The sequence below is a fragment of the Ascaphus truei genome, chromosome 3 (genome assembly GCF_040206685.1).
Source record: "Ascaphus truei isolate aAscTru1 chromosome 3, aAscTru1.hap1, whole genome shotgun sequence".
Taxonomy (NCBI): Eukaryota; Metazoa; Chordata; class Amphibia; order Anura; family Ascaphidae; genus Ascaphus; species Ascaphus truei.
The window spans coordinates 106752444-106773066 of record NC_134485.1 but is presented as its reverse complement, the minus strand read 5'-3'; the positions used below and the strand labels follow the sequence as shown (position 1 = coordinate 106773066).

At 49.1% G+C, this 20623-nt stretch overlaps 1 protein-coding gene across 1 annotated transcript in view; it reads left to right on the top strand.

Annotated features, from left to right (window-relative positions):
• The window catches only part of LOC142489083 (solute carrier family 13 member 2-like), a 97297-nt gene that overhangs the window by 52018 nt on the left and 24656 nt on the right, over nt 1-20623 (top strand). Inside the window, exons 5-8 of the mRNA XM_075589273.1 lie at nt 15812-16001; nt 17175-17297; nt 17797-18018; nt 18118-18218. Coding sequence (XP_075445388.1) covers nt 15812-16001; nt 17175-17297; nt 17797-18018; nt 18118-18218 — 636 coding nt within the window. The remainder of the gene's footprint in view (nt 1-15811; nt 16002-17174; nt 17298-17796; nt 18019-18117; nt 18219-20623) is intronic.

Below are 20623 nucleotides of genomic sequence, written 5' to 3'. Positions count from 1 at the left end.
CGTGCCGGTGGGGGTGGTGCTGCGGTGGAGAGGGATGATGGCTGCGGGGGCCCCCGATGCTGCGGGGGCTGGTGGGATGGCCCGGTGCAGCGCAGGGGGGCATGGGGGGGGGGGGGGGCAGGATGACCCTGCGCTACGGCAGGGCCAGGGGGCCCTGTATTGCGGCGCGAGGGCCCTGTGCTGCGGCGGGGGGGAGCTGGACCGGAGGGGAATCCCCCCTCCCATCTCCTGTCACGTGGTGACAGAGGAAGCGGAAGCCGGAGGGGCATCCCCCCTCCCATCTCCTGTCCCGCGGTGACAGGGGAAGCTGAAGCCGGAGGGGAATCCCCCCTCCCATCTCCTGTCCCGCGGTGACAGGGGAAGCTGAAGCCGGAGGGGAATCCCCCCTCCCATCTCCTGTCACGTGGTGACAGAGGAAGCGGAAGCCGGAGGGGCATCCCCCCTCCCATCTCCTGTCCCGCGGTGACAGGGGAAGCTGAAGCCGGAGGGGAATCCCCCCTCCCATCTCCTGTCCCGCGGTGACAGGGGAAGCTGAAGCCGGAGGGGAATCCCCCCTCCCATCTCCTGTCCCGCGGTGACAGGGGAAGCTGAAGCCGGAGAGGAATCCCCCCTCCCATCTCCTGTCACGCGGTGACAGGGGGAAGCCGGGACCGCGGGGTAAATATCCACTGATGCGGCGGCCATTTTTTTTTAAAATTAGCGCGACCCCGTTAGTAACGCAGTGGTCTCGGTTTTTTTTTTTGCACACTGCACACACTGCCACACACACTGCTCATTGCTCACACTGCACACACACTGCACACTGTACACACACTGCTCATTGCTCACACTGCACACACTGCACACACTGACACACTGCTCATTGCTCACACTGCACACACACTGCTCACACTGACACACACTGCACACTGCACACACACTGCTCATTGCTCACACTGCACACACTGACACACTGCTCATTGCTCACACTGCACACACACTGCTCACACTGACACACACTGCACACTGCACACACACTGCTCATTGCTCACACTGCACACACACTGCACACTGCACACACACTGCTCATTGCTCACACTGACACACTGCTCATTGCTCACACTGCACACACACTGCTCACACTGACACACACTGCACACTGCACTGCTCATTGCTCACACTACACACTGACACACTGCTCATTGCTCACACTGCACACACACTGCTCACACTGACACACACTGCACACTGCACTGCTCATTGCTCACACTGCACACACTGACACACTGCTCATTGCTCACACTGCACACACTGACACACACTGCACACTGCACATTGCTCACACTGCACACACTGACACACTGCTCATTGCTCACACTGCACACACGGACACACTGCTCATTGCTCACACTGCACACACACTGCACACTGCACACACACTGCTCATTGCTCACACTGCTCATTGCTCACACTGCACACACTGACACACTGCTCATTGCTCACACTGCACACACTGACACACTGCTCATTGCTCACACTGCACACACACTGCTCACACTGACACACACTGCACACACACTGCTCATTGCTCACACTGCACACACTGCTCATTGCTCACACTGCACACACACTGCTCACACTGCCACACACTGCTCATTGCTCACACTGCACACTGCACACACACTGCTCACACTGACACACACTACACACACACACACACACACACACTACACATATACATAAATCAGCCTTACCTTGGGGATGATTGGTGAGGCATGTGGCTGCAGGGGGGGGGGGCGTGCCGGGGGGGGGCAGCTTGAACAACCCCTTTGGTGTTTATAGAATGTACCCCTATATCTCATAAGGGGAAAAAGTAAATACCTTCTAGACTCAAATAATGGCAATCAGATTTCTCCCTGAATCAACATGTTTCCCATACTTACTTATTTAGTATATCTAGAGATGGGCGAGTTTGGATCCGCAGCGGATTGGCCGCTTCCTTTTTGGCCTCTTCCTTTTTCCGCGGGTTTCTGCAGATCCATCTCAAAAAAAGGCGATTTGCGGATTTTTAAATTATTATTGCCAATACAATGAGTGGATTCCGCAATCCGTTGATGGATTTGTAAAATCCAATCTGCGGATTCAGAAATCCATTGTCAGATTTTTAAGAATCCCCTAAAGAGATGCTGAATCCGCGGATTAGATTCTACAAACCCATTCACAGGTTGTGTACAATCGTATTTTTTGATGGATCCACGTGGATTAAAACTGACCAAATCCCTTTGCGGATTTTATACCGCAAAATGGATTTTGGGGGGAAAATGCAAGAAAATCCGGGAAACGTATTTGAGCTGATTCGCCCAGCTCCAGGTATATCTTTGTGGGATCGGCCTTACCTTAGGCGGGGCCCAAGGCGGCATGCCAGCAGCGGGGCCTTCCTCCTACAGCATTATGACAAGGAGTAATTACGTTGCCTATTCATGGCAATGCGGCGCTCTGATGTCATGATGGAACAATATCACGTTGTCGTGGCAACATGACACGGCGCCATGACAATGTGACGCTGCAGAAGGAAGACCACTCCGCATAATGTAAAACCTCTCCCAGCTATATATACATGCACAGACACACACATGTCCTCCCTCTCCCAGCTACAGACACCTCCCTATCCCTACCTTGGGGTGAGAAGCGGTGCGGTCCTGCGCAGGTTCGGGGACTCCCCAGCTCTTCCCTCTCTGGTCGGATGGAATTTGGATCCCGGTGCTGACAGGAGGAGGGAGCTCAGGGCCACTGAAAAGTTTGGTGGCCCTGGAAGGCCGAACTATGGCCAGCCTTGTATACCTTTCCTTTAGAAAAAATGTCCAACCTTTTCTTAAAGGTATCTGCCATCACAGTCTTGTTTTTTTTAATCTGCGTCGTATGAAGGCACTTGAAGAACTTGTTAGGGTTGACTTTGCTTTCCATTGCAAACCTTTTTTTTTATTTTCAATTTTTGCTAATCTATTTTTTCTCTTTTGAAACTATTGTTACATTCATAAGGCCGCGCTTGTAGTGCGCGACGGCGACGGAAGACATCACCCGTCGCCGCTAGCGAAAGTTGTAATTTGCTTTCCAGTGACGTCGTGGGCGACCAGGTCTTTGATTGAAAATCTAATTTGACCGGCTTCAAAAATTTGCGCCGCCAGCATCGCGTCGCGCTTACTATAGGCGCATGCGACGGCGGCAATACATTTGTTTTGCCGTGACGTCACGTCGCCGTCACTATAATCGCAGCCTTAAACTTCTGATTTGATGCCTCTGCCCTTTCTGACTTTAACAATCAAAATACCTGGAAACTGACTTTTAGTCGCGTTTGTTCAGCTGCCAGGGACAGTGGCCATTTATATCAGCCCTGAGGGTGGTGATTACAATAGAGTTAGTGGTTAAGGTTTTTAAGGTAAGGGGTTGAGGTTAAAGTTTTTAGACTAAGGGGTTAAGGTTTTTGTTTTTAGGGTAAGGGGTTAATGCTATTAGGGTAAGCGGTTAGTTTTTTTTAGGGTAAGGGGTTAATGTTTGTAGGGTAAGGGGTTAATGTTTTTAGGGTAAGGGGTTAAGGTTTGGGTTTTTAGGGTAAGGGGTTAAGGTTTGGGTTTTTAGGGTAAGGGGTTAAAGGGGCTAAGCTTAGGGGTTTTAAGGTAATGGGTTAGGGGTTTTTAGGGTAACGGGTTAAGGTTTTGGTTTGTAGGGTAAGGGGTTAAGATTTTTAGGGCAAGGGGTTAAGGTTTGAGTTTTTAGGGTAAGGGGTAAAGCTTAGGGTTTTTAAGGTAACGTTTTTTTTTTAGGGTTAGTGGTTAAGGTTTGGGTTTTTAGGGTTAGGGGTTAAGGTTTTTAGGGTAAGGAGTTAAGGTTTTTACGGTAAGGGGTTAAGGTTAGGGTTTTTAAGGTAAGGGTTTAGGAGATACAGTACATTACCTGTGGCGGCGAAAACTGTGCCGTTGGACTGTGCCGTGGTGAAATGGCCGCGGCTAAATGGTTGCAGCTAAACAGCAGTGGCTAATTGTCCTAGACCACTTAATACCTTACTCTTGCTTTATATTTCTTCCCGTACCTGTTTATTTAGCCGCAATGGTTTTGATTGATTTCTTTTATACAGTACAGCTAAACCCCGTTATAACGCGCCTCGCTATACCGCGATTCGGTTATAACGCGTTTTTTTTTTTTTGCACACTGCACACACTGCACACACTCACTGCACACACACTGCTCATTGCTCACACTGCACACTGCACACACACTGCTCATTGCTCACACTGCACACACTGACACATTGCTCATTGCTCACACTGCACACACACTGCTCACACTGACACACACTGCACACTGCACACACACTGCTCATTGCTCACACTGCACACACTGACACACTGCTCATTGCTCACACTGCACACACACTGCTCACACTGACACACACTGCACACTGCACACACACTGCTCATTGCTCACACTGCACACACTGACACACTGCTCATTTTTTTTGCACACTGCACACACTCACTGCACACACACTGCTCATTGCTCACACTGCACACACACTGCACACTGTTCATTGCTCACACTGCACACACACTGCTCACACTGACACACACTGCTCATTGCTCACACTGCACACACTGCCACACTGCTCATTGCTCACACTGCACACACTGACACACTGCTCATTGCTCACACTGCACACACACTGCTCACACTGACACACACTGCACACAAACTGCTCATTGCTCACACTGCACACACACTGCTCACACTGACACACACTGCACACTGCACACACACTGCTCATTGCTCACACTGCACACACTGACACACTGCTCATTGCTCACACTGCACACACACTGCTCATACTGACACACACTGCACACTGCACTGCTCATTGCTCACACTACACACTGACACACTGCTCATTGCTCACACTGCACACACTGCTCATTGCTCACACTGCACACACACTGCTCACACTGACACACACTGCACACTGCACTGCTCATTGCTCACACTGCACACACTGACACACTGCTCATTGCTCACACTGCACACACACTGCTCACACTGACACACACTGCACACTGCACACACACTGCTCATTGCTCACACTGCACACACTGCTCATTGCTCACACTGACACACACTGCACACTGCACAAACACTGCTCATTGCTCACACTGCACACACTGACACACTGCTCATTGCTCACACTGCACACACTGACACACTGCTCATTGCTCACACTGCACACACACTGCTCACACTGACACACACTGCACACTGCACACACACTGCTCATTGCTCACACTGCACACACTGACACACTGCTCATTGCTCACACTGCACACACACTGCTCACACTGACACACACTTCACTGCTCATTGCTCACACTGCACACACTGCACACACTGCTCATTGCTCACACTGACACACACTGCACGCTGCACACACACTGCTCATTGCTCACACTGCACACACTGACACACTGCTCATTGCTCACACTGCACACACTGACACACTGCTCATTGCTCACACTGCACACACACTGCTCACACTGACACACACTGCACACACACTGCTCATTGCTCACACTGCACACACTGACACACTGCTCACACTGACACACTGCTCATTGCTCACACTGCACACACTGACACACTGCTCATTGCTCACACTGCACACACACTGCTCACACTGACACACACTGCACACACACTGCTCATTGCTCACACTGCACACACTGCTCATTGCTCACACTGCACACACACTGCTCACACTGACACACACTGCACACACACTGCTCATTGCTCACACTGCACACACTGCTCATTGCTCACACTGCACACACTGCACACACACTGCTCACACTGACACACACTACACACACACACACACACACACACACTACACATATACATAAATCAGCCTTACCTTGGGGATGATTGGTGAGGCATGTGGCTGCAGGGGGGGGGGGCGTGCCGGTGGGGGTGGTGCTGCGGTGGAGAGGGATGATGGCTGCGGGGGCCCCCGATGCTGCGGGGGCTGGTGGGATGGCCCGGTGCAGCGCAGGGGGGCATGGGGGGGGGGGGGGCAGGATGACCCTGCGCTACGGCAGGGCCAGGGGGCCCTGTATTGCGGCGCGAGGGCCCTGTGCTGCGGCGGGGGGGAGCTGGACCGGAGGGGAATCCCCCCTCCCATCTCCTGTCACGTGGTGACAGAGGAAGCGGAAGCCGGAGGGGCATCCCCCCTCCCATCTCCTGTCCCGCGGTGACAGGGGAAGCTGAAGCCGGAGGGGAATCCCCCCTCCCATCTCCTGTCCCGCGGTGACAGGGGAAGCTGAAGCCGGAGGGGAATCCCCCCTCCCATCTCCTGTCACGTGGTGACAGAGGAAGCGGAAGCCGGAGGGGCATCCCCCCTCCCATCTCCTGTCCCGCGGTGACAGGGGAAGCTGAAGCCGGAGGGGAATCCCCCCTCCCATCTCCTGTCCCGCGGTGACAGGGGAAGCTGAAGCCGGAGAGGAATCCCCCCTCCCATCTCCTGTCACGCGGTGACAGGGGGAAGCCGGGACCGCGGGGTAAATATCCACTGATGCGGCGGCCATTTTTTTTTAAAATTAGCGCGACCCCGTTAGTAACGCAGTGGTCTCGGTTTTTTTTTTTGCACACTGCACACACTGCCACACACACTGCTCATTGCTCACACTGCACACACACTGCACACTGTACACACACTGCTCATTGCTCACACTGCACACACTGCACACACTGACACACTGCTCATTGCTCACACTGCACACACACTGCTCACACTGACACACACTGCACACTGCACACACACTGCTCATTGCTCACACTGCACACACTGACACACTGCTCATTGCTCACACTGCACACACACTGCTCACACTGACACACACTGCACACTGCACACACACTGCTCATTGCTCACACTGACACACTGCTCATTGCTCACACTGCACACACTGACACACTGCTCATTGCTCACACTGCACACACACTGCTCACACTGACACACACTGCACACTGCACACACACTGCTCATTGCTCACACTGCACACACACTGCACACTGCACACACACTGCTCATTGCTCACACTGACACACTGCTCATTGCTCACACTGCACACACACTGCTCACACTGACACACACTGCACACTGCACTGCTCATTGCTCACACTACACACTGACACACTGCTCATTGCTCACACTGCACACACACTGCTCACACTGACACACACTGCACACTGCACTGCTCATTGCTCACACTGCACACACTGACACACTGCTCATTGCTCACACTGCACACACTGACACACACTGCACACTGCACATTGCTCACACTGCACACACTGACACACTGCTCATTGCTCACACTGCACACACGGACACACTGCTCATTGCTCACACTGCACACACACTGCACACTGCACACACACTGCTCATTGCTCACACTGCTCATTGCTCACACTGCACACACTGACACACTGCTCATTGCTCACACTGCACACACTGACACACTGCTCATTGCTCACACTGCACACACACTGCTCACACTGACACACACTGCACACACACTGCTCATTGCTCACACTGCACACACTGCTCATTGCTCACACTGCACACACACTGCTCACACTGCCACACACTGCTCATTGCTCACACTGCACACTGCACACACACTGCTCACACTGACACACACTACACACACACACACACACACACACACTACACATATACATAAATCAGCCTTACCTTGGGGATGATTGGTGAGGCATGTGGCTGCAGGGGGGGGGGGCGTGCCGGGGGGGGCAGCTTGAACAACCCCTTTGGTGTTTATAGAATGTACCCCTATATCTCATAAGGGGAAAAAGTAAATACCTTCTAGACTCAAATAATGGCAATCAGATTTCTCCCTGAATCAACATGTTTCCCATACTTACTTATTTAGTATATCTAGAGATGGGCGAGTTTGGATCCGCAGCGGATTGGCCGCTTCCTTTTTGGCCTCTTCCTTTTTCCGCGGGTTTCTGCAGATCCATCTCAAAAAAAGGCGATTTGCGGATTTTTAAATTATTATTGCCAATACAATGAGTGGATTCCGCAATCCGTTGATGGATTTGTAAAATCCAATCTGCGGATTCAGAAATCCATTGTCAGATTTTTAAGAATCCCCTAAAGAGATGCTGAATCCGCGGATTAGATTCTACAAACCCATTCACAGGTTGTGTACAATCGTATTTTTTGATGGATCCACGTGGATTAAAACTGACCAAATCCCTTTGCGGATTTTATACCGCAAAATGGATTTTGGGGGGAAAATGCAAGAAAATCCGGGAAACGTATTTGAGCTGATTCGCCCAGCTCCAGGTATATCTTTGTGGGATCGGCCTTACCTTAGGCGGGGCCCAAGGCGGCATGCCAGCAGCGGGGCCTTCCTCCTACAGCATTATGACAAGGAGTAATTACGTTGCCTATTCATGGCAATGCGGCGCTCTGATGTCATGATGGAACAATATCACGTTGTCGTGGCAACATGACACGGCGCCATGACAATGTGACGCTGCAGAAGGAAGACCACTCCGCATAATGTAAAACCTCTCCCAGCTATATATACATGCACAGACACACACATGTCCTCCCTCTCCCAGCTACAGACACCTCCCTATCCCTACCTTGGGGTGAGAAGCGGTGCGGTCCTGCGCAGGTTCGGGGACTCCCCAGCTCTTCCCTCTCTGGTCGGATGGAATTTGGATCCCGGTGCTGACAGGAGGAGGGAGCTCAGGGCCACTGAAAAGTTTGGTGGCCCTGGAAGGCCGAACTATGGCCAGCCTTGTATACCTTTCCTTTAGAAAAAATGTCCAACCTTTTCTTAAAGGTATCTGCCATCACAGTCTTGTTTTTTTTAATCTGCGTCGTATGAAGGCACTTGAAGAACTTGTTAGGGTTGACTTTGCTTTCCATTGCAAACCTTTTTTTTTATTTTCAATTTTTGCTAATCTATTTTTTCTCTTTTGAAACTATTGTTACATTCATAAGGCCGCGCTTGTAGTGCGCGACGGCGACGGAAGACATCACCCGTCGCCGCTAGCGAAAGTTGTAATTTGCTTTCCAGTGACGTCGTGGGCGACCAGGTCTTTGATTGAAAATCTAATTTGACCGGCTTCAAAAATTTGCGCCGCCAGCATCGCGTCGCGCTTACTATAGGCGCATGCGACGGCGGCAATACATTTGTTTTGCCGCGACGTCACGTCGCCGTCACTATAATCGCAGCCTTAAACTTCTGATTTGATGCCTCTGCCCTTTCTGACTTTAACAATCAAAATACCTGGAAACTGACTTTTAGTCGCGTTTGTTCAGCTGCCAGGGACAGTGGCCATTTATATCAGCCCTGAGGGTGGTGATTACAATAGAGTTAGTGGTTAAGGTTTTTAAGGTAAGGGGTTGAGGTTAAAGTTTTTAGACTAAGGGGTTAAGGTTTTTGTTTTTAGGGTAAGGGGTTAATGCTATTAGGGTAAGCGGTTAGTTTTTTTTAGGGTAAGGGGTTAATGTTTGTAGGGTAAGGGGTTAATGTTTTTAGGGTAAGGGGTTAAGGTTTGGGTTTTTAGGGTAAGGGGTTAAGGTTTGGGTTTTTAGGGTAAGGGGTTAAAGGGGCTAAGCTTAGGGGTTTTAAGGTAATGGGTTAGGGGTTTTTAGGGTAACGGGTTAAGGTTTTGGTTTGTAGGGTAAGGGGTTAAGATTTTTAGGGCAAGGGGTTAAGGTTTGAGTTTTTAGGGTAAGGGGTAAAGCTTAGGGTTTTTAAGGTAACGTTTTTTTTTTAGGGTTAGTGGTTAAGGTTTGGGTTTTTAGGGTTAGGGGTTAAGGTTTTTAGGGTAAGGAGTTAAGGTTTTTACGGTAAGGGGTTAAGGTTAGGGTTTTTAAGGTAAGGGTTTAGGAGATACAGTACATTACCTGTGGCGGCGAAAACTGTGCCGTTGGACTGTGCCGTGGTGAAATGGCCGCGGCTAAATGGTTGCAGCTAAACAGCAGTGGCTAATTGTCCTAGACCACTTAATACCTTACTCTTGCTTTATATTTCTTCCCGTACCTGTTTATTTAGCCGCAATGGTTTTGATTGATTTCTTTTATACAGTACAGCTAAACCCCGTTATAACGCGCCTCGCTATACCGCGATTCGGTTATAACGCGTTTTTTTTTTTTGCACACTGCACACACTGCACACACTCACTGCACACACACTGCTCATTGCTCACACTGCACACTGCACACACACTGCTCATTGCTCACACTGCACACACTGACACATTGCTCATTGCTCACACTGCACACACACTGCTCACACTGACACACACTGCACACTGCACACACACTGCTCATTGCTCACACTGCACACACTGACACACTGCTCATTGCTCACACTGCTCACACTGACACACACTGCACACTGCACACACACTGCTCATTGCTCACACTGCACACACTGACACACTGCTCATTTTTTTTGCACACTGCACACACTCACTGCACACACACTGCTCATTGCTCACACTGCACACACACTGCACACTGTTCATTGCTCACACTGCACACACACTGCTCACACTGACACACACTGCTCATTGCTCCCACTGCACACACTGCCACACTGCTCATTGCTCACACTGCACACACTGACACACTGCTCATTGCTCACACTGCACACACACTGCTCACACTGACACACACTGCACACAAACTGCTCATTGCTCACACTGCACACACACTGCTCACACTGACACACACTGCACACTGCACACACACTGCTCATTGCTCACACTGCACACACTGACACACTGCTCATTGCTCACACTGCACACACACTGCTCATACTGACACACACTGCACACTGCACTGCTCATTGCTCACACTACACACTGACACACTGCTCATTGCTCACACTGCACACACTGCTCATTGCTCACACTGCACACACACTGCTCACACTGACACACACTGCACACTGCACTGCTCATTGCTCACACTGCACACACTGACACACTGCTCATTGCTCACACTGCACACACACTGCTCACACTGACACACACTGCACACTGCACACACACTGCTCATTGCTCACACTGCACACACTGCTCATTGCTCACACTGACACACACTGCACACTGCACAAACACTGCTCATTGCTCACACTGCACACACTGACACACTGCTCATTGCTCACACTGCACACACTGACACACTGCTCATTGCTCACACTGCACACACACTGCTCACACTGACACACACTGCACACTGCACACACACTGCTCATTGCTCACACTGCACACACTGACACACTGCTCATTGCTCACACTGCACACACACTGCTCACACTGACACACACTGCACTGCTCATTGCTCACACTGCACACACTGCACACACTGCTCATTGCTCACACTGACACACACTGCACGCTGCACACACACTGCTCATTGCTCACACTGCACACACTGACACACTGCTCATTGCTCACACTGCACACACTGACACACTGCTCATTGCTCACACTGCACACACACTGCTCACACTGACACACACTGCACACACACTGCTCATTGCTCACACTGCACACACTGACACACTGCTCACACTGACACACTGCTCATTGCTCACACTGCACACACTGACACACTGCTCATTGCTCACACTGCACACACACTGCTCACACTGACACACACTGCACACACACTGCTCATTGCTCACACTGCACACACTGCTCATTGCTCACACTGCACACACACTGCTCACACTGACACACACTGCACACACACTGCTCATAGCTCACACTGCACACACTGCTCATTGCTCACACTGCACACACTGCACACACACTGCTCACACTGACACACACTACACACACACACACACTACACATATACATAAATCAGCCTTACCTTGGGGATGATTGGTGAGGCATGTGGCTGCAGGGGGGGGGGGCGTGCCGGTGGGGGTGGTGCTGCGGTGGAGAGGGATGATGGCTGCGGGGGCCCCCGATGCTGCGGGGGCTGGTGGGATGGCCCGGTGCAGCGCAGGGGGGCATGGGGGGGGGGGCAGGATGACCCTGCGCTACGGCAGGGCCAGGGGGCCCTGTATTGCGGCGCGAGGGCCCTGTGCTGCGGCGGGGGGGAGCTGGACCGGAGGGGAATCCCCCCTCCCATCTCCTGTCACGTGGTGACAGAGGAAGCGGAAGCCGGAGGGGCATCCCCCCTCCCATCTCCTGTCCCGCGGTGACAGGGGAAGCTGAAGCCGGAGGGGAATCCCCCCTCCCATCTCCTGTCCCGCGGTGACAGGGGAAGCTGAAGCCGGAGGGGAATCCCCCCTCCCATCTCCTGTCACGTGGTGACAGAGGAAGCGGAAGCCGGAGGGGCATCCCCCCTCCCATCTCCTGTCCCGCGGTGACAGGGGAAGCTGAAGCCGGAGGGGAATCCCCCCTCCCATCTCCTGTCCCGCGGTGACAGGGGAAGCTGAAGCCGGAGGGGAATCCCCCCTCCCATCTCCTGTCCCGCGGTGACAGGGGAAGCTGAAGCCGGAGAGGAATCCCCCCTCCCATCTCCTGTCACGCGGTGACAGGGGGAAGCCGGGACCGCGGGGTAAATATCCACTGATGCGGCGGCCATTTTTTTTTAAAATTAGCGCGACCCCGTTAGTAACGCAGTGGTCTCGGTTTTTTTTTTTGCACACTGCACACACTGCCACACACACTGCTCATTGCTCACACTGCACACACACTGCACACTGTACACACACTGCTCATTGCTCACACTGCACACACTGACACACTGCTCATTGCTCACACTGCACACACACTGCTCACACTGACACACACTGCACACTGCACACACACTGCTCATTGCTCACACTGCACACACTGACACACTGCTCATTGCTCACACTGCACACACACTGCTCACACTGACACACACTGCACACTGCACACACACTGCTCATTGCTCACACTGACACACTGCTCATTGCTCACACTGCACACACTGACACACTGCTCATTGCTCACACTGCACACACACTGCTCACACTGACACACACTGCACACTGCACACACACTGCTCATTGCTCACACTGCACACACACTGCACACTGCACACACACTGCTCATTGCTCACACTGACACACTGCTCATTGCTCACACTGCACACACACTGCTCACACTGACACACACTGCACACTGCACTGCTCATTGCTCACACTACACACTGACACACTGCTCATTGCTCACACTGCACACACTGACACACACTGCACACTGCACATTGCTCACACTGCACACACTGACACACTGCTCATTGCTCACACTGCACACACGGACACACTGCTCATTGCTCACACTGCACACACACTGCACACTGCACACACACTGCTCATTGCTCACACTGCTCATTGCTCACACTGCACACACTGACACACTGCTCATTGCTCACACTGCACACACTGACACACTGCTCATTGCTCACACTGCACACACACTGCTCACACTGACACACACTGCACACACACTGCTCATTGCTCACACTGCACACACTGCTCATTGCTCACACTGCACACACACTGCTCACACTGCCACACACTGCTCATTGCTCACACTGCACACTGCACACACACTGCTCACACTGACACACACTACACACACACACACACACACACACTACACATATACATAAATCAGCCTTACCTTGGGGATGATTGGTGAGGCATGTGGCTGCAGGGGGGGGGGGCGTGCCGGTGGGGGTGGTGCTGCGGTGGAGGGGGATGATGGCTGCGGGGGCCCCTGATGCTGCGGGGGCTGGTGGGATGGCCCGGTGCAGCGCGGGGGGGCATGGGGGGGGGGGGCAGGACGACCCTGCGCTACGGCAGGGCCAGGGGGCCCTGTATTGCGGCGCGAGGGCCCTGTGCTGCAGCGGGGGGGAGCCGGACCGGAGGGGAATCCCCCCTCCCATCTCCTGTCACGCGGTGACAGGGGAAGCGGAAGCCGGAGGGGCATCCCCCCTCCCATCTCCTGTCCCGCGGTGACAGGGGGAAGCTGAAGCCGGAGGGGAATCCCCCCTCCCATCTCCTGTCCCGCAGTGACAGGGGAAGCTGAAGCCGGAGGGGAATCCCCCCTCCCATCTCCTGTCACGCGGTGACAGGGGGAAGCCGGGACCGCGGGGTAAATATCCACTGATGCGGCGCCCATTTTTTTTTTAAATTAGCGCGACCCCGTTAGTAACGCGGTGGTCTCGGGGTGGACCCCGAGGACCGCGTTATAACGGGGTTTAGCTGTATTTGTTACACACTGATAAAAGTGTAACAATTATAAAAGTTTCCCCATCTATCTTCCATATGTTTTCTGCAAGAACTTCTTCCCAATTTATTCCTTTGTAGATTCTTAGTTGACTGCAATCTTCCTTTCTAAAGTTAAAAGTTTTGCTGATCCCATATTAAACTGTTTATGATCAATTATTTAAATAAGACTATGCTATGGTCACTATTTCCCAAATTCTCCCTCACTTCAATTTTTGTTATTTCTTCTATCGCATAATAATAATAGCACATTCTTGTATAGTGCTGCCAGTTTTACATAGCGCTTTACAGAGACATTTTGCAGGCACAGGTTCCTGCCCCGTGAGCTTACAATCTATGTTTTTGATGCCTGAGGCACAGGGAGATAAGGTGCCCAAGGTCACAAGGAGCCGACACTGGGAATTGAACCAGGTTCCCCTGCTTCATACTCAGTGCCAGTGTCTTTACTCACTGAGCCACTCCTATAAACCACGTAATGGTCTTTGAGACCACCCACACCCGTTTCCTTTAGCTACAGCTAATCTCATTACTCTCTTACTGGTTTATTTGTATGTATGTATGTATGTATATCTTTATTTATATAGCGCCATTAATGTACATAAATCATCACAGCAGTAATACACGTGACATAATATAAAATAACAAATAATACAAATAACATATAGTGGGAAGAAGCGCTTCAGACATAAAAGTAACATTTAGGAAAAGGAGTCCCTGCCCAAAGAGCTTACAATCTAATTGGTAAATAGGAAGAACGTACAGGGACAGTAGGAAGGTGTTCTGGTAAGTGCATCTGCAAGGGGCCATGGTTGATGTATAGTATCAGCCACGGAGCTACTCATATGCTTCGTTAAGGAGGTGTGTTTTAAGATAGGTCTTGAAAGTGGATATTGAGGGGAAGGGAATTCCAGAGGTGCGGGGCAGTAAGTGAGAAAGGTTTAACATGGAAAGGGCTTTCGACACAAAATGGGTAGAGAGAAGACATCTTTGAGCAGAACGCAAGAGTCTGGATGGTGTATAGCAAGAAATTAGGGCTGAGATGTAAGGAAGCGCAGAAGAGTGTAAAGCTTTAAAAGTGAGGCGGAGAATTGAGTGTCTGATACGGGATTTGATTGGAAGCCAGGAGAGGGATTTCAGCAAGGGACCCGCCGAATCAGATTTAGGAAAGAGTAGAGTGATTCTGGCAGCAGCCTTTAGGATAGATTGTAGGGGAGACAGGTGAGAGGCAAGAAAGCCAGACAGCAGAGGTTACAGTAATTGAGACAGGAGAGAATAAGGGCCTGTGTCAGAGTTTTAGCACTAGAGCAACAGAGGAAAGGGCGTATCTTATTTTGTTAAAGTCAACATATTTTAAATATACTGCTAATTTCAATGCAAACAAATATAAAGTATAATGTCCTATCGGAGAGCAGAGTGGTGAGTGAGGGCTCAGTGTTTCTCCCTCTGGTTTGTTTCTGCAGGTAACGGCACCATAGTGATAGAACCCGAGGATGATACCTGGAAGAAAGAGAAGGAAAATCGCAGGCTAGAAAAGCACCTTAAGCTCTGTAAGGGCATGAGCCTTTCTGTCTGTTATTCTGCAAGCATTGGGGGCATTGCAACTCTGACTGGCACCACGCCCAACCTTGTAATGAAAGGACAAATGGACGAGTAGGTACTGGGAACTTTCAGACTTCAGCAAGGCATGTGACGCAGGACTGGTTATTATGGGGATGCAACATAAGGGAATTGTTATGGTTAGATTCACTAGTCATGCGTTTGAAAAGGGACAGGAGTAATATGCTTTTATTTACCTTTCAGAAGGTGCTAACGGTGGGTAAGGAGGGGTTGGGAATTACAAACATCAGATTCCTGTCAGTGATGAAAAGGGCAGCTCCACCCTACCCTGCATTATTTAAGGGCTTAACTATCAAAAACAAAACTAGAGAACTTGAGTGCAGATTAATGATCAAAGCAGCAATCCTCCCTAACTAGAGTTGAAACCTGGTATTTTCAGCTCTGGTGACCCCCTGGTTCACAAGAAACTAACTGGGGAAATTGCCAGTAGCATTTCCTGGCCTGTGAAGGAGATTTAAATGGCCATCCAAAAGGAAGCAGCAATCAACGATGTTTTGGCTTCCTCTTGGCCTGACATATGACAGGGGGGTTCCCAGAACGAAAATAGCAGTTCTGCTTCAGAGGACCCCAAGCTTTCTTTTCTATAAAAAAAATGGGGGGATAAAAAAAAAGCGAGTACAGGGGATGGCTTTTTTAAGCACTGATCAATTTCTCTCTAGATAATACTGTTGGGTTTTGTACAGCTTCTATTACTTACTGATGTTTAAAGCTGCAGTTCAAGCAATATCCTACATGTGTTGTTTTTTAAATAAATCAGTTCTGTACTATGAGAAAATACCTGTAGCATTTAAAAATAATGATAATTTTAAAGACATTTTTAATATATTATAATGTAACATGCATTTGTTGTTCCTATAGCATTCATTTACAATGTCACATCCCCTTCCTCTTCTGAAACAGGCTCTGGCACACCCCTTTTTGAACCCTGCCCTCTTTCTAGCAGTGAACCAATTGTATCTAGTGTCTGCCTGGTCACATGATCCTCCCCACAGAACTCTGCATCAAGGGTCCTCTACTGCTGCACTGACAGAAATTTAGTGAACCTCGGAGCTGAGAACGGACCGATCAGCAACTTAGCTAGTCACTTGTCAGTGTGTAGATTTATATTTCTTTTTAAACGACAGCTTGAACTGCTGCTTTACAACATCACGATTTCTTCTGACATGATGGTAATGATTGAACCATAACTTTGTTCTTTTCTTGCAGGCTGTTCCCCCAGAACAATAACATCATTAACTTTGCCTCGTGGTTTGGGTTTGCCTTCCCCGCAATGATTGTGTTACTTGTGCTCTCCTGGATCTGGCTACAGATAATGTTCTTGGGAGTTAAGTAAGTGGATGGAATCCCTTATTTATATCAGGGGTGGCCAACTCCAGTCCTCAAGGGCCACAACAGGTCACATTTTCAATATATCTGTGATTCAGCACAGGTAGCTCAATGAGTAGCTCAGTCATTGACTGAGCCCCTCATTGAGCCACTTGTGCTGAAGCAGAGATATTCTGAAAACTTGACCTGTTGATGGCCCTTGAGAACTGAAGTTGGCCACTCTTAATCTATAGAGTCACAGACAAAAATGACTTGAAATCTACTAAGGTTATCACTAAAATAACTGTGCAGATAGCTAGTATCTGTACCAACTAGTGTACCAGTATGCAATGTTTTGCTTCATATTGTATGTACAGACATATGTTTACATCAGATGAAAGTACTTACAATTATTTCTTTGTCTAATAAATAAAATAGTAAATTAAAAATGAACATGTACATTTACACAAGATCTGATACATCCTGTCTCGTATAAAACCTTTTCTCCATGCTGCGCTCCTAGAGTTAAGAAGAATTTTGGCTGTGGTGGAAGTCCAGAAGAGAAGGAGAAAGAGAAGCAAGCGTTCCAGGTCATCTCTAGAGAACACAAGAAGTTGGGATCTATGAGCTTTGCAGAGATCGCTGTGCTGGTCATGTTTGTTTTATTAGTGCTTTTGTGGTTCACAAGGGAACCAGGTTTCATGCCAGGCTGGGCAACTATCAGCTTTAATCGTGGAGGCAAAGAGTGAGTCTTTCCCATAATCCAAACACATTCCTTTCCCTATAGAAATACTAAACCAGTAGCTTACAGTATCTCCTGTTCTCTCTTACCGACCTGTTTCAGATATGTTACAGACGCAACCGTTGCCATATTCGTTTCTCTCATGATGTTCTTCTTCCCAGCTGAGTTACCTTCACTCAGCTACCAGAACACAGAGCAGGCAGGTAAAGGCCCTCTTCAATTTTCTGATATTTATTTATAAAATGTTTTACCAGGAAGTTGTACATTGAAAGTTACCTCTCGTTTTCAAGTATGTCCTGGGCATAGAGTTAAGATGACAAATAATACATGGTTACAAATAGTTACATAAGTGAATAGGGTATACATTATATACAAGACATAGCATGCACAGTTATAGATAATATATATTATAGGCGTATGTAACAGTTACAGACCAGATTAAAATGTGAGACAGCTTTAGTTTTGAAAGAACTTAGACTGGTGGTGGCTGTGAGTCTCCAGAAGATTGTTCCAGTTTTGGGGTGCACTGTAAGAGGAGGAGCGGCCAGATACTTTGCTGGACCTTGGGACTATGAACTGTCTTTTGGAGTCAGATCTCAGATGTTAAGTGCTGCATGTGGTATGGGTGAGGAGCTTGTTCAGATAGATGGGTAGCTTGCCCAGAAAGTATTTGAAGGCAAGACAGGAAAGATGAACTTTGCACCTAGACTCAAGTGATGACCAATCTAGTTATTTGAGCATTTCGCAGTGATGTGTGTTGTAGTTGCATTGGAGAACAAAACTGCATATTGAATTGTAGAGGGTGTCAAGTTTGCTAAGGTGGGGTTGGGGTGCCGAGCCGTATACTATGTCCCCATAATCAATAATTGGCATTAGCATCTGCTGTGCAATACGCTTTCTGAACAGCAGACTTGTTCCTGTAAAGTACACCTAGTTTGGCATAGGTTTTGGATGTCAGGATATCAATGTGCATCCCGAAAGTTAAGGAGCTCAGTCATTGGAAGCTTTAAAAATTTAACCTTGGTCCCAAATAACATTGTTACAGTCTTGTCAGTGTTTAAAAACAGTTTGTTTTGGGAAATCCAATTTTCAAGTCTCAAAAAGGCAGATTGAAGTATGTGTTCAAGGTCGGAGTGGCTATTGCTGTGTCCATATAAGATTGTGTCATCTGCATACATGTGTATTGAAGCTCCCTTACATGCTGTAGGAAGATCATTGATGAACACTGAGAAGAGTAGGGGCCCCAGAACAGAGCCTTGTGGGACACTACAAGTGATATCCAAGGGGTTTGAGTTAGAGCCTGAGATGGACACATGTTTGGATCTACCTGATAGGTAGGAATGAAACCAGTTTAAAGCGTGCTTCCCTATTCCAGAGCACTGGAGTTTGTTAAGTAAGATAGCATGATCAACAGTATCAAAAGCCTTTGCAAAATCTAGGAATATTGCACCAGTGAGTTGTCCCCGTTCCATTCCACACTGGATTAAATTGCAAACTTTTAGCAGGTGGAGTGTTTGGGGGCGAATGCCGGATTGGAATTGGCTAGGGAAATTTATCTTGGTATAGTAATCGCTTAATTGGGAGTGAACACACTTTTCCATGACTTTGGATAGTATTGGGAGAAGAGACATTGGCCTGTAATTTGAGACAGTGTTCTTGTCCCCACTTTTGAAGATTGGGACAACTCTGGCAGTTTTCCAGGTCTTAGGGATATGGCCTACAGACAGAATAGAGTTGATTATGGAAGCAATTGGTTTTGCAATGGCTGGGGCACCAAGTCTTAGATTGAAAACTTAGATTGCAGTATGTCAGGTCCACATTGGTTGCTTAGTTTTAATTTGAGGAGCGCTTGTGTAATCTTCTCTTCGGATACTGGGACAAATCGAAAATTGTGGGCTGTGTTGGGAGAGGGTGCGGCTATAGGGGTACTCAGAGAATGGGATTCATGTTTGTGGTTTGGGTTGCGTTTTGCTAATAAGTTAGTAACACACCCCACAAAGTAATCATTGAATGCATTTGCAATGTCGGCGGGGTTTGTCAGAGTAATATCTTCCTTAGTGATATTACTTGGTTGTTGATGGTTAGAAGGCTGGAATATATTGTTGGTAACCTTCCAGAAGTTAGCTGGGTTTGATGTATTCTGGAGAAGATTGTCAGAGTAATATTGTGCTTTTGTATGTCTTGTTTGCCTTGTGCACATGTTCCGCAGGCATCTATAGTGATTGAGATCCTTGGTAGTGCCAGTTACTTTGTAGCTTTTCCACAAGGCATCCCTGAACTGGTAGAGTACTATAAGGTCAGGTGTAACCCACGGATGGCAGGCCCCCTGTATTCTTATTCTGCGTAGTGGAGCATGGGTATCACAGAGTTTTAAGAACTCGGATTGGAAATAGTCTGACGCAGAATCAGGGTCGGGCTATCTATAGTAGAAGGAATAATCACAGTCTGAGATCAAAGACAAAAGTCATAGTTTATAAAGTAGAACGTTTGTCATAGTGGCAGGATGATTAAAATACACACACAAAGGAAGGGAGTTAAAACATCAGATCCAGTGAATAACACCTAATGATACGTACAGTATGTGAGCCTTTAGAGGTTCATTTATATG